Source organism: Calliphora vicina, chromosome 5 (assembly GCF_958450345.1).
Source record: "Calliphora vicina chromosome 5, idCalVici1.1, whole genome shotgun sequence".
NCBI lineage: Eukaryota > Metazoa > Arthropoda > Insecta > Diptera > Calliphoridae > Calliphora > Calliphora vicina.
In genome coordinates this window covers 22,919,091-22,938,468 of record NC_088784.1, presented here as the reverse complement: position 1 = coordinate 22,938,468, position 19,378 = coordinate 22,919,091, and the positions used below count along the sequence as shown (strand labels likewise).

Below are 19,378 nucleotides of genomic sequence, written 5' to 3'. Positions count from 1 at the left end.
GGAATTTATGCATATCCGCATTTTTTTAAATATAAATTTAATTCACATTTTATTTATTTTTTTGTTTCTTTTCTTGCTAGACTTGGTGCTGTTCATGATGGTTCACCACCACCCAGTTATTTGGGCGGACCCGGAGCTCAACGTTGCCGTTGGGAAGATGGTTATATAATGTCCGATTTGAGGCATACAGAAAGAGGTTTCCGCTGGTCACCCTGTACAGTGCAAAGTTTTCATCATTTCCTAAAGTAAGTTAAGAAAAAAATATCACGAGCCTTAACAGCCAAAACAACGTAAGCGCAAAAAACGAAATTGTACAAGGGGTTAGTTTGGCAAGTAAATGGACGAATAAAAATGTTGTTTATTCGACTATATATATGTCTTATTTATCGTCGATTTACATGTCAAACTATTCTTGAATTTGTCCATTGGTTCCAAAGGTGTCAAAGAGATTAATGTGTAGTTTTACATGCATTTTCAGAAAAGTATTCAATTTAGGGTCGTATTTTTCATTTTACAATGTTGAAGAGGTAGATTATTTTTGGAAGAGTGTAAATTTCGTATTTATAGTGTTGTAGTGTTACACAATTCCCCAAAAAGAGTCTTAATTGCTGCCTGGGTACTTTTGAAGTCTTTATCTATTGTTATTTTGAAGAAATTATGAAATATTCTCTGTTTTGGTAAAAGTTCATCCAGAATCTCAACCCAGCTAAGTACTTAGTACATCAGTTTAGGTATTATGATACCACGGATCAGATTTAAATTCATCATTGAATCATTGTAAGGTTGTAATAAAGTGTTTAAAAGATTCCATAATCGTATTCGTGAAATACGAGACATTATTTGAAAATTCCAATCCCAGGAATAATTTAGGGTAGATAAAAAAATCATTCAAAACATTTCTCAGGTTCTTCAACAGTTCTTACAGAAGTAATTATATCGGGCATGTCTAATTATCAGACAATGAGGTTATCCTGAATAGTTTTGTGACACCACGGGACAGATTTAGATGAATTCAGTCTATATCATAAAACCATCCTTTGTAGTAAAGCATTTGGAGGACTGCAAATTCGTATTTCGTGAAAGACGACAGATTATTTGGAAATTGAAATCCAATGGTAGGGAAATTACAAGAATTCTTTCAATACATTCCTAATGATCTCTTCCGGTCGTTTTATCTGCCATCCAAGTCCAGTGTATGACTGTCGATCAGTCAGTATCCATTAATCACTCAGATCAATCAACTCTCCAGATCAATGAGATGATCATGGAAATTATATAACAGTATTTAGTGATATTTTCCTTGGCATTCAATTTAAATGCAGATCTATATATCAGTTCCTTCTCATTTACTGCAGACATTGTGGAATTTGACATCCAATTAAAATTCAAAGTTTCTTCTTCAATCTCAGACAATAATATTTAGAAAATTATCCAGATCAATGAGATTACTATGGATAATTACGTAGGAATGTTCGTTAGGAAACCCAAGCTCTTTTGTCTGAAGCAATTCCTACTACTTTCTGTTTGTATTTGAGCCAGCTTGTGCATCTGTTTCCTGAAATACGTTTGAAAGGAATCCCAAGCAATTTTTTCTGAAGCAATTCCCACAACTTCCTACATATATTTAAGCCAGCTGGGGGGATACTCCCTAATTCGATTCGAAAGGAAATCGTTTCGAATTACAATGTTATTTAGCACACAATTTCAAACGTTTTCGTTTTCGGATTGAGTTACGCAGTAACCTCCGACAAAGTACATCAAAGCTGTCTTTTTAGGAAGATTAAATCAATGATTTGCATTCAAAATGCTTCTGATTCTCCCAAAGAAATGAACTGTGGAAGGTTCCTTTACATTATCTGAGATGATGAACTGAGATCTGTTCAGGATCATCTGGATCATTGAAGCTTCTCAGATGTAGAGTGAGGCAATATCTGATAAAATCAGATCCACGATTTTCTTGGACATTGAACTACAAAATAACCACGATTTTCTTGGACATTGGACTACAAAATAACCACGATTTGCTTGGACATTGAACTACAAAATAACCACGATTTTCTTGGACATTGGACTACAAAATAACCACGATTTGCTTGGACATTGGACTATAAAAGAACCACGATTTTCTTGGACATTGGAATACAAAATAACCACGATTTGCTTGGACATTGGACTACGATTGCCCTGGACATTGGACTACGATTGCCCTGGACATTGGACTATAAAAGAAGCACGATTGCCCTGGACATTGGACCACGATTGCCTTGGACATTGGACTATAAAAGAACCACGATTGCCCTGAACATTGGACTACGATTGCCCTGGACATTGGACTATAAAAGAAGCACGATTGCCCTGGACATTGGACCACGATTGCCTTGGACATTGGACTATAAAAGAACCACGATTGCCCTGGACATTGGACCACGATTGCCCTGGACATTGGACCACGATTGCCTTGGACATTGGACTATAAAAGAACCACGATTGCCCTGGACATTGGACCACGATTGCCTTGGACATTGGACTATAAAAGAACCACGATTGCCCTGAACATTGGACCACGATTGCCTTGGACATTGGACTATAAAAGAACCACGATTGCCCTGAACATTGGACCACGATTGCCCTGGACATTGGACTATAAAAGAAGCACGATTGCCCTGGACATTGGACTATAAAAGAACCACGGTTGCCCTGCAGATTGGACTTTAAAATAACCACGATTGTCCTGGACATTGGACTATAAAATAAACACGATTGCCCTGGACATTGGACTATAAAAGAACCAGGATTGCCCTGGACATTGGACTATAAAAGAACCACGATTTCCCTGGCCATTGGACTATAAAAGAACCCGTATTGCCCTGGCCATTGGACTATAAAAGAACCACGATTGCCCTGGACATTGAACTATAAAAGAACCACGATTGCCCTGAACATTGGACTATAAAAGAACCACGATTGCCCTGGACATTGGACTATAAAAGAACGACGATTGCCCCGGACATTGGACTATAAAAGAACCACGATTGCCCTGAACATTGGACTATAAAAGAACCAGGATTGCCCTGGACATTGGACTATAAAAGAACCAGGATTGCCCTGGACATTGGACTATAAAAGAACCACGATTGTTCTGGACATTGGACTATAAAAGAAGCACAATTGCATTGGACATTGGACTATAAAAGAAGCGCGATTTTTGTGGACATTGGACTATAAAAGAACCAGGATTGCCCTGGACATTGGACTATAAAAGAACCACGATTGCCCAGGACATTGGACTATAAAAGAAGCACGAATACCCTGGACATTGGACTATAAAAGAACCACGATTGCCCTGGACATTGGACTATAAAAGAACGACGATTGCCCTGGACATTGGACTATAAAAGAACCACGATTTTCTTGGACATAGGACTATAAAGGAACCACGATTGCCCTGGACATTGGACTATAAAAGAACCACGATTGCCCTGGACATTGGACTATAAAAGAACCACGATTGCCCTGGACATTGGACCACGATTTTCTTGGACATAGGACTATAAAAGAAGCACGATTGCCCTGGACATTGGACTATAAAAGAACCAGGATTGCCCTGGACATTGAACTATAAAAGAAGCACGATTGTTCTGGACATTGGATTATAAAAGAATCACGATTGCCCTGGACATTGGACTATAAATGAACCAGGATTGCCCTGAACATTGGACTATAAAAGAACCACGATTGCCCTGGACATTGGACTATAAAAGAAGCACGATTGCCCTGGACATTGGACTATAAAAGAACCAGGATTGCCATGGACATTGGACTATAAAAGAACCAGGATTGCCCTGGAAATTGGACTATAAAAGAACCACGATTGCCCTGGACATTGGACTATAAAAGAACCACGATTGCCCAGGACATTGGACTATAAAAGAAGCACGAATACCCTAGACATTGGACTATAAAAGAACCACGATTGCCCTGGACATTGGGCTATAAAATAACCACGATTACCCTGGACATTGGACTATAAAAGAACCAGGATTGGCCTGTACATTGGACTATAGAAGATCCATTATTCTCCCAGATAGTTGACTAGATTTGGACTATACAACACCCACGATTGTCCTAGATATTGGACTATAAAATATCCACGATTGCTCCAGATACTGGATCCACAATTCCTCTAGATATTTTGCTATTGAGAGTATGATTGTTTCTTGAGAAGGTAAAGTGAATTGACCACCAAGATTCCTGCAATCGAACCCACTAGAATTTTTCTTGGAGACTTTTCTGATGTCCAAAAACCACAATCTTTAGATAACCTCAAAATCAATATTACGCAGCCGATCACTTAAATTTAGTTAGATCTAAGCGCAGTCTTTGAAAATTAGATCCTTTTGCAAATTATACCTAATTTCAGCTTTATTACTTTGAAAAATTTCTCTCAATTAAATAATAAGAAATGATGGAATGATGTTTTCTAGGTTACAAGCTCTTCAAATGTTTCTATTTTAAAAAAATTATCTAAACTCTGCTGAAAACTGTTATTAATATAAACTCCTCAATCTTTACAGTGGTGACACAGCAACCTGTTTACACAATGCTCCCCATGAAGACAGTGCTTTGGGTCGTTCCCTGCCCGGTACACTGCTCTCGCTAGATGCTCAATGTCGAAGAGATCGTGGCACCTATGCCTGCTTCAAAGATGAAAGAGTGTGTGCGCAATTGTTCTGTTTTGATGCTCAGACGGGTTACTGTGTAGCCTATAGACCGGCAGCCGAAGGTTCTTCATGCGGTAATAGTTTGGTAAGTTAAAAAGAAACGTAAAGAAGAATTTTTTATTAATTTTTTTTTTTAAATTTGTAGCATTGTTTGGATGGACGGTGTACACCTTTGCCCTCAAATGCCATACCCAATTATGGCCATCAATATCGTTTAGGATACAAGTAAGTATTGAGAGCAAAATAAACTAAGATTTAAATAAATTTTAGATGAATTTAAATAATTGGGTAGAAAACATAATAAAAGGAATTGGCTGAGTAAGAAACCAGAAATTTTTAAAAAAGCACTAAAACAAAAAGTTAAAAGCACTTTTACCATACCAAATACAATACAATATTATACATAAATGAAAATTTAGCAAAAAAAAAAACCAAAATTTTTTTAATTAAAACAATTTATTTTTTTATTTTTTACACCTTCTAACTTCTTACAACACTTTTAAAACTCTACACACTTTCCTGTAACTATCAAAATAAAACAAAATTCTATAATTAAAACAAAACTACACAACAACAAAAATAAAACAAAAAACCACAATACATTTGAAACTACACAACAAAACTACAAAACCACAAAACTACACTGCAACAAATGAAAAAAAAAACTGTGAAAATTCTAAAGATCCAATGAGGCAATTGGTGATGATTTTGAAAATAAATCGAAAGATAATGAAGAAGAGGATGATGAGGAAGATGAAGAGGATGAGGAAGAAGATAGTAGTGAAGAAGATGAAGGGGGAGAAGAAGAAGATGAAGATAATGACAAAGAGGAGGAAGAAGTTGATAGTAATTATAGTGATAATCAAACCTCTACTAGTAGTAGTAATGATAACGATGATGATGAACTATATTTAACAGAGCCATTAGCTATTTCTAATAACCATAATAATAATAACAATAATAATAACAATCATATTGATTTGCGCAATGATAATAATGTGGATGAAACCATGCTTAAAATTAAAGATGAACCAGAGATCACTAAAAATGTAATTAAATATTCAACAACAAATCACACACAAAATACAAATCTATTTAATTTGAATACTTATCAGTATTTGGCACAATTGTGGCAAAATTTACAAGCAACAACAACCACCACCACAACCCGGAAACCCTTAATGGGTTACCAACAACACCACAAACCACAAAAATCAACAGAACAGGTACAGCTACCGATACAAAGCAACAAGGTTCAAGGTCAGGGTCATGTGGTGGTCAAAACAAGTACTAAAACTAGCATAAGCAGTAGCAGTGAAAGTACACGAAATCTTAACCACAAAACACAGCCACCACAAACCACACAACACAACCACAACACTTTAGACACAACCACACAACCAACAACCACAACTACTTCTACACTTTTAAAAAGTTTACGCAAACAATTTCAATACTATTTGAAATTATTGCAAGATAATAATAATAATAGTAATAATAATAGTAGAAATAATCGCTATTTAAATAATAACAAACAAAATTACCATAGACAAACAATTTTGCCTTCTAAACCTTATAGTAACAGCCTACAAAATGCCGCCACAGCCACAAATGAGGACAATCATCACCAACAACAACAACAACAACAAGAAGAGGAGCATGATGATAATGACGAGGATGAGGGTGATGCCAGCAGCAACAATGAGGGCAACAGCAATGGTGGTGAAGATAACGATGAGAGCAATGAAACTATAGAGAAACTAAAACGTAAGTTGTCTATACCCCTAACAACAAAAACTCTGCAACTACAGCAGCAACAGCTAAAGCAGCAATTGCCCACCACTGCCATGCCCCTAACCAGCACCTATTTAGCCACGGCTACACCACGTTATGGCAGTAAATCCACCTCAAGTTCAACGGGTCGTAGTAGCTTAGCCACGCCCACATTTTTTGAAAACTATTTTAAGAAAATTCAAACTCAAAATCAAAACAGCAATCACAAGCCTGCCACAACGGCTGCTGAACTCACTAGAACAGCTGAGAATAAATCTAAATTAAAAATCCTTAATAAAACCACTGAAGATAAAGAACAAAAATTGCAGCATCCAAACCATAATAATAATAATGGTGGTGATGATGATGAGGAGGAGGAGGAGGATGAAGACAAATCTGTAACCACATTTGAGGCACAATTTCTAAAACGTACGCCAGCACAAACTTCCAAAAACGAAGATGATAATGATGCCTACAGTAGTAGTAGTAGTTTAAATACCAATAATCCTTATTACAACACCAAAACAACAGCATCCCGTAGTAGTAATCATAATAATAATCATAATAGTAATAATAATAGACAAAATAGTAATAATAATAATGAATCAATACTATTGGTAACACCACCAGCCACACGACCACAACAAACTCCTCCATATGTTACAAATTATATTGGTGATAATACACAACAACGTTTAACCACCATCAGACAACATCAGCAACCACAACAGGATACAGCTACAACTACAACATTGCAACAATATAATTCTCATCAACATGCATCATCAACCACAACACCACAATTCCAATCATCATTATATTTACTCTCTAGCACCACGAGAAGACCCAAAATTAAAACACAAAAACTCATACGAAGATTACGTACACAAATCAAATGAACAAATCTAAAATAGTACAATAATTATCAGTCTTCCAAATTCATCCAAGCAATTTTTTTTTCCTCTTTTGTTTTTCAATATTTTTTTTTGATTTCAATTAAACAAAAACAAAAAGAACAGAACAGAAAAGCAAAACATTTATAAACCGATTGATTTTATTTATGTGCGGTAAGCATTTTACAAAACAAACCAAAAAAAAAAATTCTTACAAAATACTTCACGCCTTAATTAATCAAACAAGCAAAGCAACATTTTTATATATTAAAGCTACCCTAAAAGTAGACCACAAAAATGCCAAACAAACAAACCACCCACCCAACCACCATCACCAACAACAATAAATTCATTTTAGAAATACTTTAGTTACTAAATGCCACAGCTTCGAATTAATTAATTCAAATTTGAGCTTAATTCGTAATAAAAAAAACTATTAGCCATTCATTCCATTGAATCCATTCCCAACATCTACTTAATTCTTAAGCTTCATTCAAAGGCTTGTATTTAAATAGCAATCATTCGTCGTTGAATTAATTCATAACAGAATTCATTAAATTTTTGAAGGTTTAAACTTTTGTTAATTCAAATCTATTACAAATTGAATTAAAATATTTTAATTCAAGAAAATTTGTTTATGTTTTGCTTTAAATCATTTACAAAATTAATTAAAAAACTGTTCGGAATCTTATATACCCTTCACCACATTATACTTCAAAATAAAAATTTAAAATATTTTTAGGTTAACAAAATTTGTTTATTTTTTCCAAGGTTGTTTTCTTAATTTTTTTGAAAAAAAAAATTTTCGAATTATTTTAAAATTTAAAAAACAAAATTTATTAATTTTTTCCAAAGCTTTTTTTTAATTTTTTGGAAAATTTTTTTTCGAATTGTTATTTTAAATTTTTTTTATTAAATTTTAAATTTTTTTTGTGCCAAATTATACTTCAAAATAAAAATTTTAAATATTTTTAGGAAACAAAATTTATTTTTTTAATTTTTTGGAAAAAAAAATTTTCGAATTATTTTAAATTTTAAATAAAAAAAATTTTAACAAAATTTATTCATTTTTTTCCAGTTTTTTTTAAATTTTTGGAAAAATTTTTTTCGAATTGTTATTTTAAATTTTCAAACAAAATTTATTAATTTTTTCCATTTTTTTTTAATTTTTTGAAAAATTTATTTTTCGAATTGTTATTTAAATTTAAAAAAAATTTGTTTTTAAATTTTTTTTTTTAAAAAAAAATTTTCAAACAAAATTTATTAATTTTTTTTAATTTTTTGAAAAAAAATTTTCGAATTGTTATTTTAAATTTAAAATTTTTTTTTTTAAATTTTAAAATTTTTTTTTTTAAATTTACAAATTTTTTTTTTAAATTTAAAAATTTTTTTTTTTTAAATTTGAAAAAAAAATTTTTGTTTTTTAAATTTTTTTTTTTTTGGTGAAAAAAAATTCAGGTTAAAAAATATTTTTCCGACTTTGACCCATTGTAGGTCCAACTTACTATGGTCTTATATACATCGTTAAAATGGTCTTTGAAATATCTATCATTAGATATCCATATTGTCTATATTAATCGAGGTTGGTCTGGTTTTTTCCTTATATCTCAACCATTTGTAGACCGATTTTGCTATTTTAAATAAACTTCTCGAAAGCATGTCCGACAGAATTATTGATGATTTGGATCCCGAAGAAATCTGGGGTCTTCAGAAAATTGATTTCAACAGACAGGCGGACATGGCTTAATCGACTATCTATAAGGATCCAGAATATATGTATATACATCATAGGGTCGGATAATTATATTGTGGAAATTACAAACGGAATGACAAACTTATATATACCCTTCTCACGAAGGTGAAGGGTCAAAAATCGAGGTTGGTCTGGTTGGTCACATCTCAACCATTCATTTGTGGACCGATTTTTATGATTTTAAAAAGGAAACTTCTCAAAAGCATGTCTGACAGAATTATTGAAAATTTGGATCACGAAGAAATCTGGGGTCTTCAGAAAATTGATTTCAACAGACGGACGGACATGGCTTAATCAACTCCGTTAAATAGTATATATTTATAGGGTCGGAAAATTATATTGTGGAAATTACAAACGGAATGCCAAACTTATATATACCCTTCTCACGAAGGTGAAGGGTATAATAAGTAAGAGAGCTATATTCGGCTGTGCCGAATCTTTTACACCCGCCATCAATATGTAGTTTTGGGCTTCTATAGGGAGTTGAATGAGTTATGATAGGTTCAATTATTGGCACAACAGTTGTTAGAAAGATTTAGCTTCAATTAAAACTTGTTTAAAACCAATTTCATCATGATATTAATTCCCAATAAGCATTTTTGATGTAATTCTAGTTGAAAGCAAGTGTAATTCAAGCCTTGATTCCAGTTCAAGCAATTGAATAACAAGAGTATTCTCCAGTAAAAAAGGAAACATTCAACCCACATGTTTTTTCAAATATTTTTCAAGTTTAAAAAACATAATTAAATTTGCATTCAAGTTAAATTCCAACAAAATTTTCAAGTGCTTGAATTTTTAGGGATTTAGAGCTGATTGGGTTATTATAAGACAATTATGAAAGTTCAAGTAATTTTTTGAGGGGGTCTGCATTCTACATAATCCATCCGTACCCAGTATGATTCGGATGATCCTCGCCCACCCCCAGCTCAAGGGAGGGATATTATTTTCTAAGGTGCCAGGTTCAATATTCTCCAATGCTTTCTTCTTTCTTAATGAAGATCAAAATTCCCAAAACTTTTCAACATTCAATTTCAACGCTTTCCAATGCTTGTTTCCCAGCCAATCATTAATTTGCCGCACAATCAACTGCTCTAACAATATTCCGGCGGACATTTGTATGGGCACTAGGTGAAATCATGGACCGATATTGTCCATTTTTAATACCAAACTAACAATAGCAACAGAGAGTATTTCGTTTGGGCCCTATTGTGTTTTCAAAAGATAGACAGACGGACGGACGAACATAGCTAAATCGTCTTAGAATCCTAAACAGAGAGTATTTGTGGAAAATTTCAGCCAGCTAACTCCTTTCGATTGGGCCCTATCGTTTTTTCAACAGACAGACGGATGTACGGACATAGCTAGATCGTCTTAGAATCTTATGAGGATCCAGAATATATGTATATACTAATGTGGGTCTGCGACAAATATTTTGATGTATTACAAACGGAATGACAAATTAAAATATATGGATTTTTATAGATAGCGGAGTCGATATAGCCATATCCGTATGTCCGTCTGTATGTTTGAAATCAACTTTCCATAGGCCCCAAATAACTTACATACGCGATTCGTACATCATCGTCTCTTAAGTTTGGATATACGTTGACAAGAAAAAAATAGTTTTCAAGAAGTTTTACAATGTAGAGCTCGCTCTTAATTTTCTTTTTCTAAAATTAGTCATAAACCCCGGACTAGACTAGCAATAAATATGTTGACAATAACGCAGGCAGAATAACGGAACAATATTGCTTATTGCTTTACTTATGTTACTCCCTGTCTATACTTGACAAATATCCGCTATAATTCCGGTTGCTATTTAAAATCGAGAAAATATTCCCACAAATGGCTGATATATAAGCAAAAAACCACGACTACCTCGATTTTTTACCTATTTGTTATCTATATCTGAATTACAAAATAATTTATATATAGACAATATGGATATCTAATGATATAACTTATTTTAAAGTATAATTTGATGAACTCTCTTACTTGTTTTAAGCTATTTTGTAAAGAATTTGAATTCAAGAAAATTTTAAATGATTCAATAAGAAATTAATTTTATAAAGAATGAATGAATTCAATACAAAGGAATTAAGCCTATGAATTAACTCATAATGAATTCATGAATGGAATGGTTATGTGATAAAATGGTATTAAGAATTAATTTTTTTGAGCCTTTTGCAAACATACTTAGTTAGTATTATATTCTAATACGTAGTCATTAAGCTTTTTTTTGTAATTCGTTATATATTTTGTTGATTCCAGTACATGAAATATTGTTTGTAGTTTAACAATAATGCATCTTAGCCGCTCAAAGCCAAAAATTAAATGCATCTCTGCTGCATAAAATTATATTTTATCTTTAGCTACCTCATTATTCATAAACGTATCCATAAACAATTAAATAAAATATTGATTTGCATGATTCTATACTTCATTAATTTTCTGTAGTTAGTTGTTTTGTTACTTTGTCATTTCATTAAAATTTTAATTTGAAAAATATATTACTTAAATATTTTACAATAATAATATAAACACTCCGTAGCTTAAAGAAAACAGAATTTGGCAATTTTTATCGAATTCAAACATGAATTTCGGTAATGATTTGATATCGTTAACCCAAGCCACATCGTATCTTAAGTTTGGATATACGTTGATAAGAGAAATATAGTTTTCAGAAATATTTTGACGGACAAAAAAACCTTTAAACTAGTTGCAGATATTTTAGATAACTATCGAAATCGATTTACCAGTCCCTGCCCCCTATGTGTTATAAATTTATTAGGTACATTATTATTATGACCAACAAATAAATATCCTGAAACATAGTACGTAGATACAAACATCGGGTCAGACCTAAACTTTTTCAGGGATTTAAATATTTATTGCACACATTTTCGGCACTTTCTGATAGATCTGCTAACCAAAAAGTTTTACAATATAGAGCTCGCTCTTAATTTTCTTTTTCTAAAATTATTCCTAAACCCCCGACAAGACTAGCAATAAATAAGTTGACAATAACGCCGGCATAATAACGGCTTTACTTATGTTACCCCCTGTCTATACTTGACAAATATTTATCAAAACAATAAATGACGTTTGTTGTCAAAACAAAGTTGTCTTATCAAAAGCACTAACAATTTTGTCATAACGAAGCAATAACAATATTCTTTATCTTGACAACCATTTTGTAATTTATCATGACATGAATTTATCAAGTACTAGTTGACCCGCCCGGCTTCTCCCGGTAGCATTTACTAATGTTAGTTCATCAAGTTTCTACAACCCACATACACCTGTCTGTTCTTATTTATTTGCAAATAAAATATCTAAATTTGTACTGCATACTTTAGGGAGCTTTTTTTATTACAGTTGACTGGACTCAAAAAAAAATTCCGAGTTTTACCCGGAATTTTTGAATTTTTTTCTTTACAAACCATCTCCTGAAAATTTCGAATCGAATAAAAAAAAATGTGATGCCATTACATACATATATGGACCATTTAATTTTTATATATATAGATAGATATACAACAAATCATATGTCTGATACAACAATAAAATAAATTTGCCCAATTCACAATTGATATCGTAGTGTTGTAGCATTGTATGTTATAAATATTTTTAAACTAATTTTTCGAAACAAAAACCAAACATTAATAAAAAAAATCGACATACAACGATACAATGCTACGACACCAATTGTGAATTGGGCAATTGAATAGCATGTATTTTGTTGTTGCAAGAGTTAGGTTTTTGACAACAGACTTTGGTTTTTGACATTTACGTCTCGTCTCTAATTTACCCTATGGTTAAAGCTATGAAAAACGTATTTATTTTAACAATCAATTTAGTTTTCTTTGAAATGTCAAACACAAATTGACAACCAAATTTGACATTGTCAACGAAAAACAGTTTGCCGCAATTATAATTTTGACATTTACTGCTATATATGTTAAGGAATTTATTTTATAAATAAAATAAATAAAATAAAATAAATAAAATAAATAAAATAAATAAAATAAATAAAATAAATAAAATAAATAAAATAAATAAAATAAATAAAATAAATAAAATAAATAAAATAAATAAAATAAATAAAATAAATAAAATAAATAAAATAAATAAAATAAATAAAATAAATAAAATAAATAAAATAAATAAAATAAATAAAATAAATAAAATAAATAAAATAAATAAAATAAATAAAATAAATAAAATAAATAAAATAAATAAAATAAATAAAATAAATAAAATAAATAAAATAAATAAAATAAATAAAATAAATAAAATAAATAAAATAAATAAAATAAATAAAATAAATAAAATAAATAAAATAAATAAAATAAATAAAATAAATAAAATAAATAAAATAAATAAAATAAATAAAATAAATAAAATAAATAAAATAAATAAAATAAATAAAATAAAAAAGGTAGCGATATGTTAATGAATTTATTGCCAGTTTAGACTACAAGAAAAAGCAGTTAATGCTCCAATATTGATACAGAACAATGCCCGAACTAGTTTCGTAATAGGTAATTTCAAATTAACATCATAACTAAACCAGAAAAAGGCCAAAATTAATAGAAATATTAAAATAAATGAAATATTATTTCAGTAATTATTTTATTTTACTTTTTCTTATTGCATCCTTAAGTAAATTACTATCATCTTTAGATTAGCATCATTAAACTCACCTAAACTTCTATTCATTGAAATCATCACTCTTTCTTTCCTTCTTTACTGTGTCTATCTTATCAGCATTTAAACCAAACAACATTTAGAAAAATTCATACTTTCAACAACTTTCAACTACTACTGTCCTTTCTACGCATGACATCCATCAAATCGTTCAAAACTCATAAATAAAATTGGAAACAATTGCAAAAATCAAAAAATAAACTCGTGTCTTCTTACATCTCTACATAATAAAATCAAACAAACAAACAAAACATACATTTTTAAAACACTTTAATACCTTTAGAAAATTGAATTAAACAAATATACACTGGAAGAAAACCAAGCATACATACAAAACATTTATACACACACACAAAACATTACAGCATAAATCATATACATAGAAAATGTAATCAAAATATTGAATTATTTAGAAAACATACATACTTATACGTATTTAAAAAGTAGCATTGGATATTATGGAATCTAATCATGAAAAATCATTATAAAAACTTATTAGAAAATACATACTAAAAACTGGTTAAAAGTTGCCTTTAAAATGGTATAGATTTGAACACATATTGCTAAGCATATGGAAATGGATAAAGGATTTTGAAATGCTAAATGGAATAATTAAAATAGTTGCTGATTGATAAATCTGAAATGATAAACATAAACCTAATAATATTAAAAAGGATTAAACACGCAATACACACAACAGCATGTGGGGCCAAAGCTACAAGGATTTTTGTAATTGTAATACAAAAATCCCTTTAATAAATCATACATTTTTTTTTATATATTTCTTTTTAAAAGCCTGAATTTAACCTTGCCTGACATTATTTTTTAACATTTCTTTCATTTCATTTTTTTTTAATTTTTTAATAATTTTTTTTATATTTTTATTCTTTTTTTCTCTTTGTTTAGTGGTTAATTGGAAAGCATTTCCATTTTGATGATGTCCAATGATTTACTTAATATCTGATGTGTTTTTAAATGCTGCCTTAGAGGATATAAAATACATAGAATTAAAGGAATTTAGTTACAATTATATTCATATATACAACATACACTCTAGTACATGTGTAACATTGTTGTCATCATCATCATGATCATCCACATGATCATCATTATCATTTTCTTCATTTTTGATTTAACTGTCGCCTTCAACTCCTAATTTAAACACAACCACACCACAACCCCAACCACACCACATCATTGAACATTTGCGCGTTTATTGTATTGTAAAGGAAAAATTTGTATAAAGTAATTGCCATTAATTTTAATTATTTTTCAATTAAATTCAAATTGAATATTGTTGATAAGAAACTAAAACAAACAAACAAACCAACCAACAAAAAACAAACCCTCTTTTTGTTAGAAAAACTCAAACAAAATAATGATCAAGTTTTAGCTAGAATTTATTAATTATATCTATGTATACATATTTTTATTATTATTATTATTATTATATTTTTTATTGTTTTACGTTTTATTTGTAAATTATAATTTAATTTTATATATTACTTATTGTATAATTATACTTTTTTGTTAAGTTAAGCTTTTAAAATATTATTTTATTTGTAATTTAATTTTAATGAAAAACAAAATAACTCACCCTCAACAAAAAATATTATTGGACATAAATTCGGCTTAAAATATTGTAAATTATATACTATATATTATACATATAAAATAAAAAAAAGAAAAACAAATAAAATTTGAAGAAAATAAAAATCAAAATTTAAAAAAAAAACAGCTTGAGTATGTATTTGAAATATCAAAGCAACACACACTCGATGTGCTCAACTTTAGACGCACTGTGGTTCCAAATCAAAATCTAGGTGGTCAAAATTATTTGGCGCTCTTTTTATATAGCATTGGTATCTACGATTCCAAAAAAAAATTTTAAAAGATCAATATAAACTTTTTTTCAAGTTACAGTAGGGTCTATATATATATAAAAATCAATAATAAATAAATATTTCTAAAAACTCCATTCCGTAAAAATTAAAAAAAAGTATTTCGTCGGGTGCTGTCGGCTACAATTTTTTTGCAAAGAAGTTTATTTAAATTTTTGTATTGTAAAAAAAAAAAATTGTATTCCCCAGAAGTTTCTTTAAATGATGTACTATATAGTCATTTGACGGGCTTCGACGGTCTTTTTTTTGGCAAGCTATATAACATTCTTAGAAGAAAAAAAATATCAGTATATTTGTGACCCAAGTTTAAAGGACTATAACAGGGAAATGGAGAGTCCCATAAATATAAGATATACACTTAATAAAAGCCTATATCAATGTTTATCTATGTTTTGAAGTATGAATTTCTATATGGTAAAACAATTGAGATATATGTATCTAATTTAGTAAAGCAGTAAAATATTAAAAAAAAATTAACGAAAATATGATTCAAAATTTTTAAAATTTCTGAAGATACCGATTTTCATAATTTTGTCCACCTAGATTTTGATTTGAAACCACAGTGAGCCGGTTTGTAACACTGTGCAACACGAAAAAAAATAACCATATATGGTCACCACTACGTGATAAAAGACCAAAAAAAAAGACCCGTGTCTCCCAGTTCTGCACTTTTTTAATGGGCCCCCAAAGATTTCGACCCTCGCACAGTGGAAAATTTTGGTAATTTTCGGATCAAAAATCTGTAACATTTGAATGGATGAGGATTTTTGTAAGATGGTTTTTTTGTTGAATAGGTGGGACTTCAAGCTTTAATACGTATTTTTAATCTAAAAAATCGAATCATGGATCACGATATAATTTGGGAAAACAACGTCAAATATTTGGGAATAATACTGGATCCAAAACTGAATTTTAAAAATCATATACCACATCTATTAGATAAGATCAACAAATTAATTTGTATAATGTACCCGCTTATAAACAGAAAAAGTTTTCTTAGTGTCGATAACAAAAAATTAATCCTAAAATCCATATTTCACCCTCTAATGTTTTACTGTGCTCCAGTCTGGGCCACTTCTGCTAAATGCCATCTTAAAAAACTTCAAATAGCCCAAAACAAACTTCTCAAGATGTTATATAACCTTCCTTGGCACTATTCTACGCAACGACTCCACACATTGTCTGGCATTGAACTCGTTCAAGATAAAAAAATAGATTAACACTAAATTTCAACAGAAGATGTCAATTACACATAAATGAACTCCAGTCATAATCCTATACTCAATATACTTTAGTATAACATTTTATCCTAAAACCACTGTTTCATAAAGGTTTTTTTTAAATTTTGTTCCTTCCTATTGTATATTAAATAATTACAAAAAGCTCACAAAATTCAAATTTAACTACTAAGCAGAAAAGAAACAAAGTTTCTAAACACTTTAATATATATAAGACAAATGTAAACATTATTAATATAGTAAAAGAAATAAAAATAAATTAAATTAAATTAAAAATTATAAAAAAAGGTATGAACGGTTAAAAATAAATTTTTGATTTTTTTTTTTAGTTTTTGTATAAAAGTAATAGTACCGATTTCAAAATTTTAAACAATTATGAAGAGACATCGAATTAATCTTTCATAAATATCTGAATATTTCATGAAATTATGTAAGTTTTTATAAAAAGTTTAGCATTTTTTATTTTTTTTCGTAATTTTTCAAATTCAACAATAGTTATTTTCATTTTTTTTGATGAAAACCAATTTTTTTTTGCACATTGTCTTAAATATAATGTTATATAGACAAAACTGAGACACTATTTGTTAAAATCGGTTTATATTTGCAAAAGTTATTAAACTTTTTCGAAAAAATTTACATTGTAAATTAAAATTTGTACAAACCTTTTTTTATACTTAGTTTTTGGTTTTTTTTTATACATATGCGCTGAAAATACTATGAAAAGTGTTAATGATAAGTTGAATAACTTTTACAATTTTCATCCGGTTAAAAAAATTAAAACACTGTTTTGTTAAGAACTAAATTTACTTCATATATAGTTATAAATTTGTATAACCTATCGTAGCAAAATAAGCTATGAAAAGCAACTAAAATCAAAAAAAGTTGATAATTTTTTTTCTTAAATTTCTGAGTTGCTCAACATTTTTGCATGCCATTTCTTTATAGGCACCAAAAGGCAGCTAATTTTGATATACATATCTCTTAGATAATAAGTTAAACTTTAATTCTATGTTGAAACTAGATCGGCGGCAAACGGCGCCAATAGTTAAAAACCTAGTCAAAGTTGCGTAGGTAAGCCAAAAAACATTATATATTTTAAATGAATAAATTTCAAATCTGCTAAAAATGTGTACAAAACTCATTGCAAAAATATGTATAATCTGAACAAGATTCCCTTTCCAACAAAGTATAAAAATTCTAAAAAAAATGATTATAAATATTAAAAATACGCCCTTGAATATGCTATAATATTAACTCCCCAAATCTTTAAAGTCGAAAATAGTGTGTTCTGTCACCATTTTCGAATACTTCTGTTGACATGATAACTATAATTTCTGCAAATAATTATTGCTTGACATCTTAACTTTACGATAGAACTTGTTTTATGATTAATTACAATCATTTGCAAAAATCAATTATGAGATACATTCACCTTATATAATCCACTGTGCCTAGGTGTAATTTTACCAAAAGTGATCATTTTCTCAGGCTCATATCTTGCAAACATTTCGGAATTTTGATTTACTCTCTGAGGCAAAGTTGTAGCCCTTGTCATAAAGAACAAAAATTGTCAAAATAACTTCATCTTCAAAATCAAAATCGCAAAAAATTTAAAAAAATCGATTTTTTTTACCTTTATTCCCTGTTCAGTTCCATAGGTAGCAAACCGTTCAAAATTCAATTAAACAATCAACTACAAAAATATACCTAAGATCTTAATAAACTACTTTCTAGAACATATGAACTTCCTAGGAATGATTCTTAATACTGTTTAGGTAGGTCAATATAAGTTAGTAAGAAAAAACTAAAGGAATTAAGAGTTTTGGGCCTTAAACAATTAAATTATTATAAACTAAAGCATACTTTTAGGCAGCTTTAAAAAAAGTATTTCGAATGTTTTAAAGCTTTTGGCGTTTTTGATCTTAAAGATAAAGTTATTTTGATTTTATGTGTTCAGAATAGTTGAGATTCTTAACAATAATTTGTGAGCGGTCGGACTGTGCATATGTGCAATATTTATTTCTTTGCATCGCATTTCCCGGAAAATAATAAAAAAAAGTCTGTACATTCCCGGGAAATTTTTATAAAAGATGGAGAGTATATGTTTGAATTCTGTTTGAGTAGCCATAAATATGTTGATTATGTGGCCATCCTGTTCAAATTTTGTACAAATTAGTTCTAAGTACTCTGAAATTATACTGTAACGTTTGTCCCTAGTCCAAATACAAGTTCCCCCTCAGAAAATGACTTGTGATGATCGGTCCCTAATTGACCCTACCTCCCATATAACCACTATATCAAAAAAGTATTTTGTTGCCACAAAATATGAACACTAGGGATATAAACAAATTTTGGACCTAGCACCACGCGATGGCCAATGTTGTGTTAT

At 29.9% G+C, this 19,378-nt stretch overlaps 1 protein-coding gene across 2 annotated transcripts in view; it reads left to right on the top strand.

The window, feature by feature from the left end:
- sona (sol narae) overlaps window positions 1-15,175 on the top strand; it is a 157,763-nt gene extending 142,588 nt beyond the window's left edge. Inside the window, exons 10-14 of one of the 2 annotated variants that reach the window (XM_065513545.1) lie at window positions 81-245; window positions 4,575-4,806; window positions 4,867-4,946; window positions 6,301-6,488; window positions 14,757-15,175. In XM_065513545.1, the coding sequence (XP_065369617.1) occupies window positions 81-245; window positions 4,575-4,806; window positions 4,867-4,946; window positions 6,301-6,488; window positions 14,757-14,785 (694 nt within the window). In that variant the 3' untranslated portion in view covers window positions 14,786-15,175. The remainder of the gene's footprint in view (window positions 1-80; window positions 246-4,574; window positions 4,807-4,866; window positions 4,947-6,300; window positions 6,489-14,756) is intronic. The other variant, XM_065513546.1, reaches the window with a different exon arrangement.
- Window positions 15,176-19,378: the final 4,203 nt, after the last annotated feature.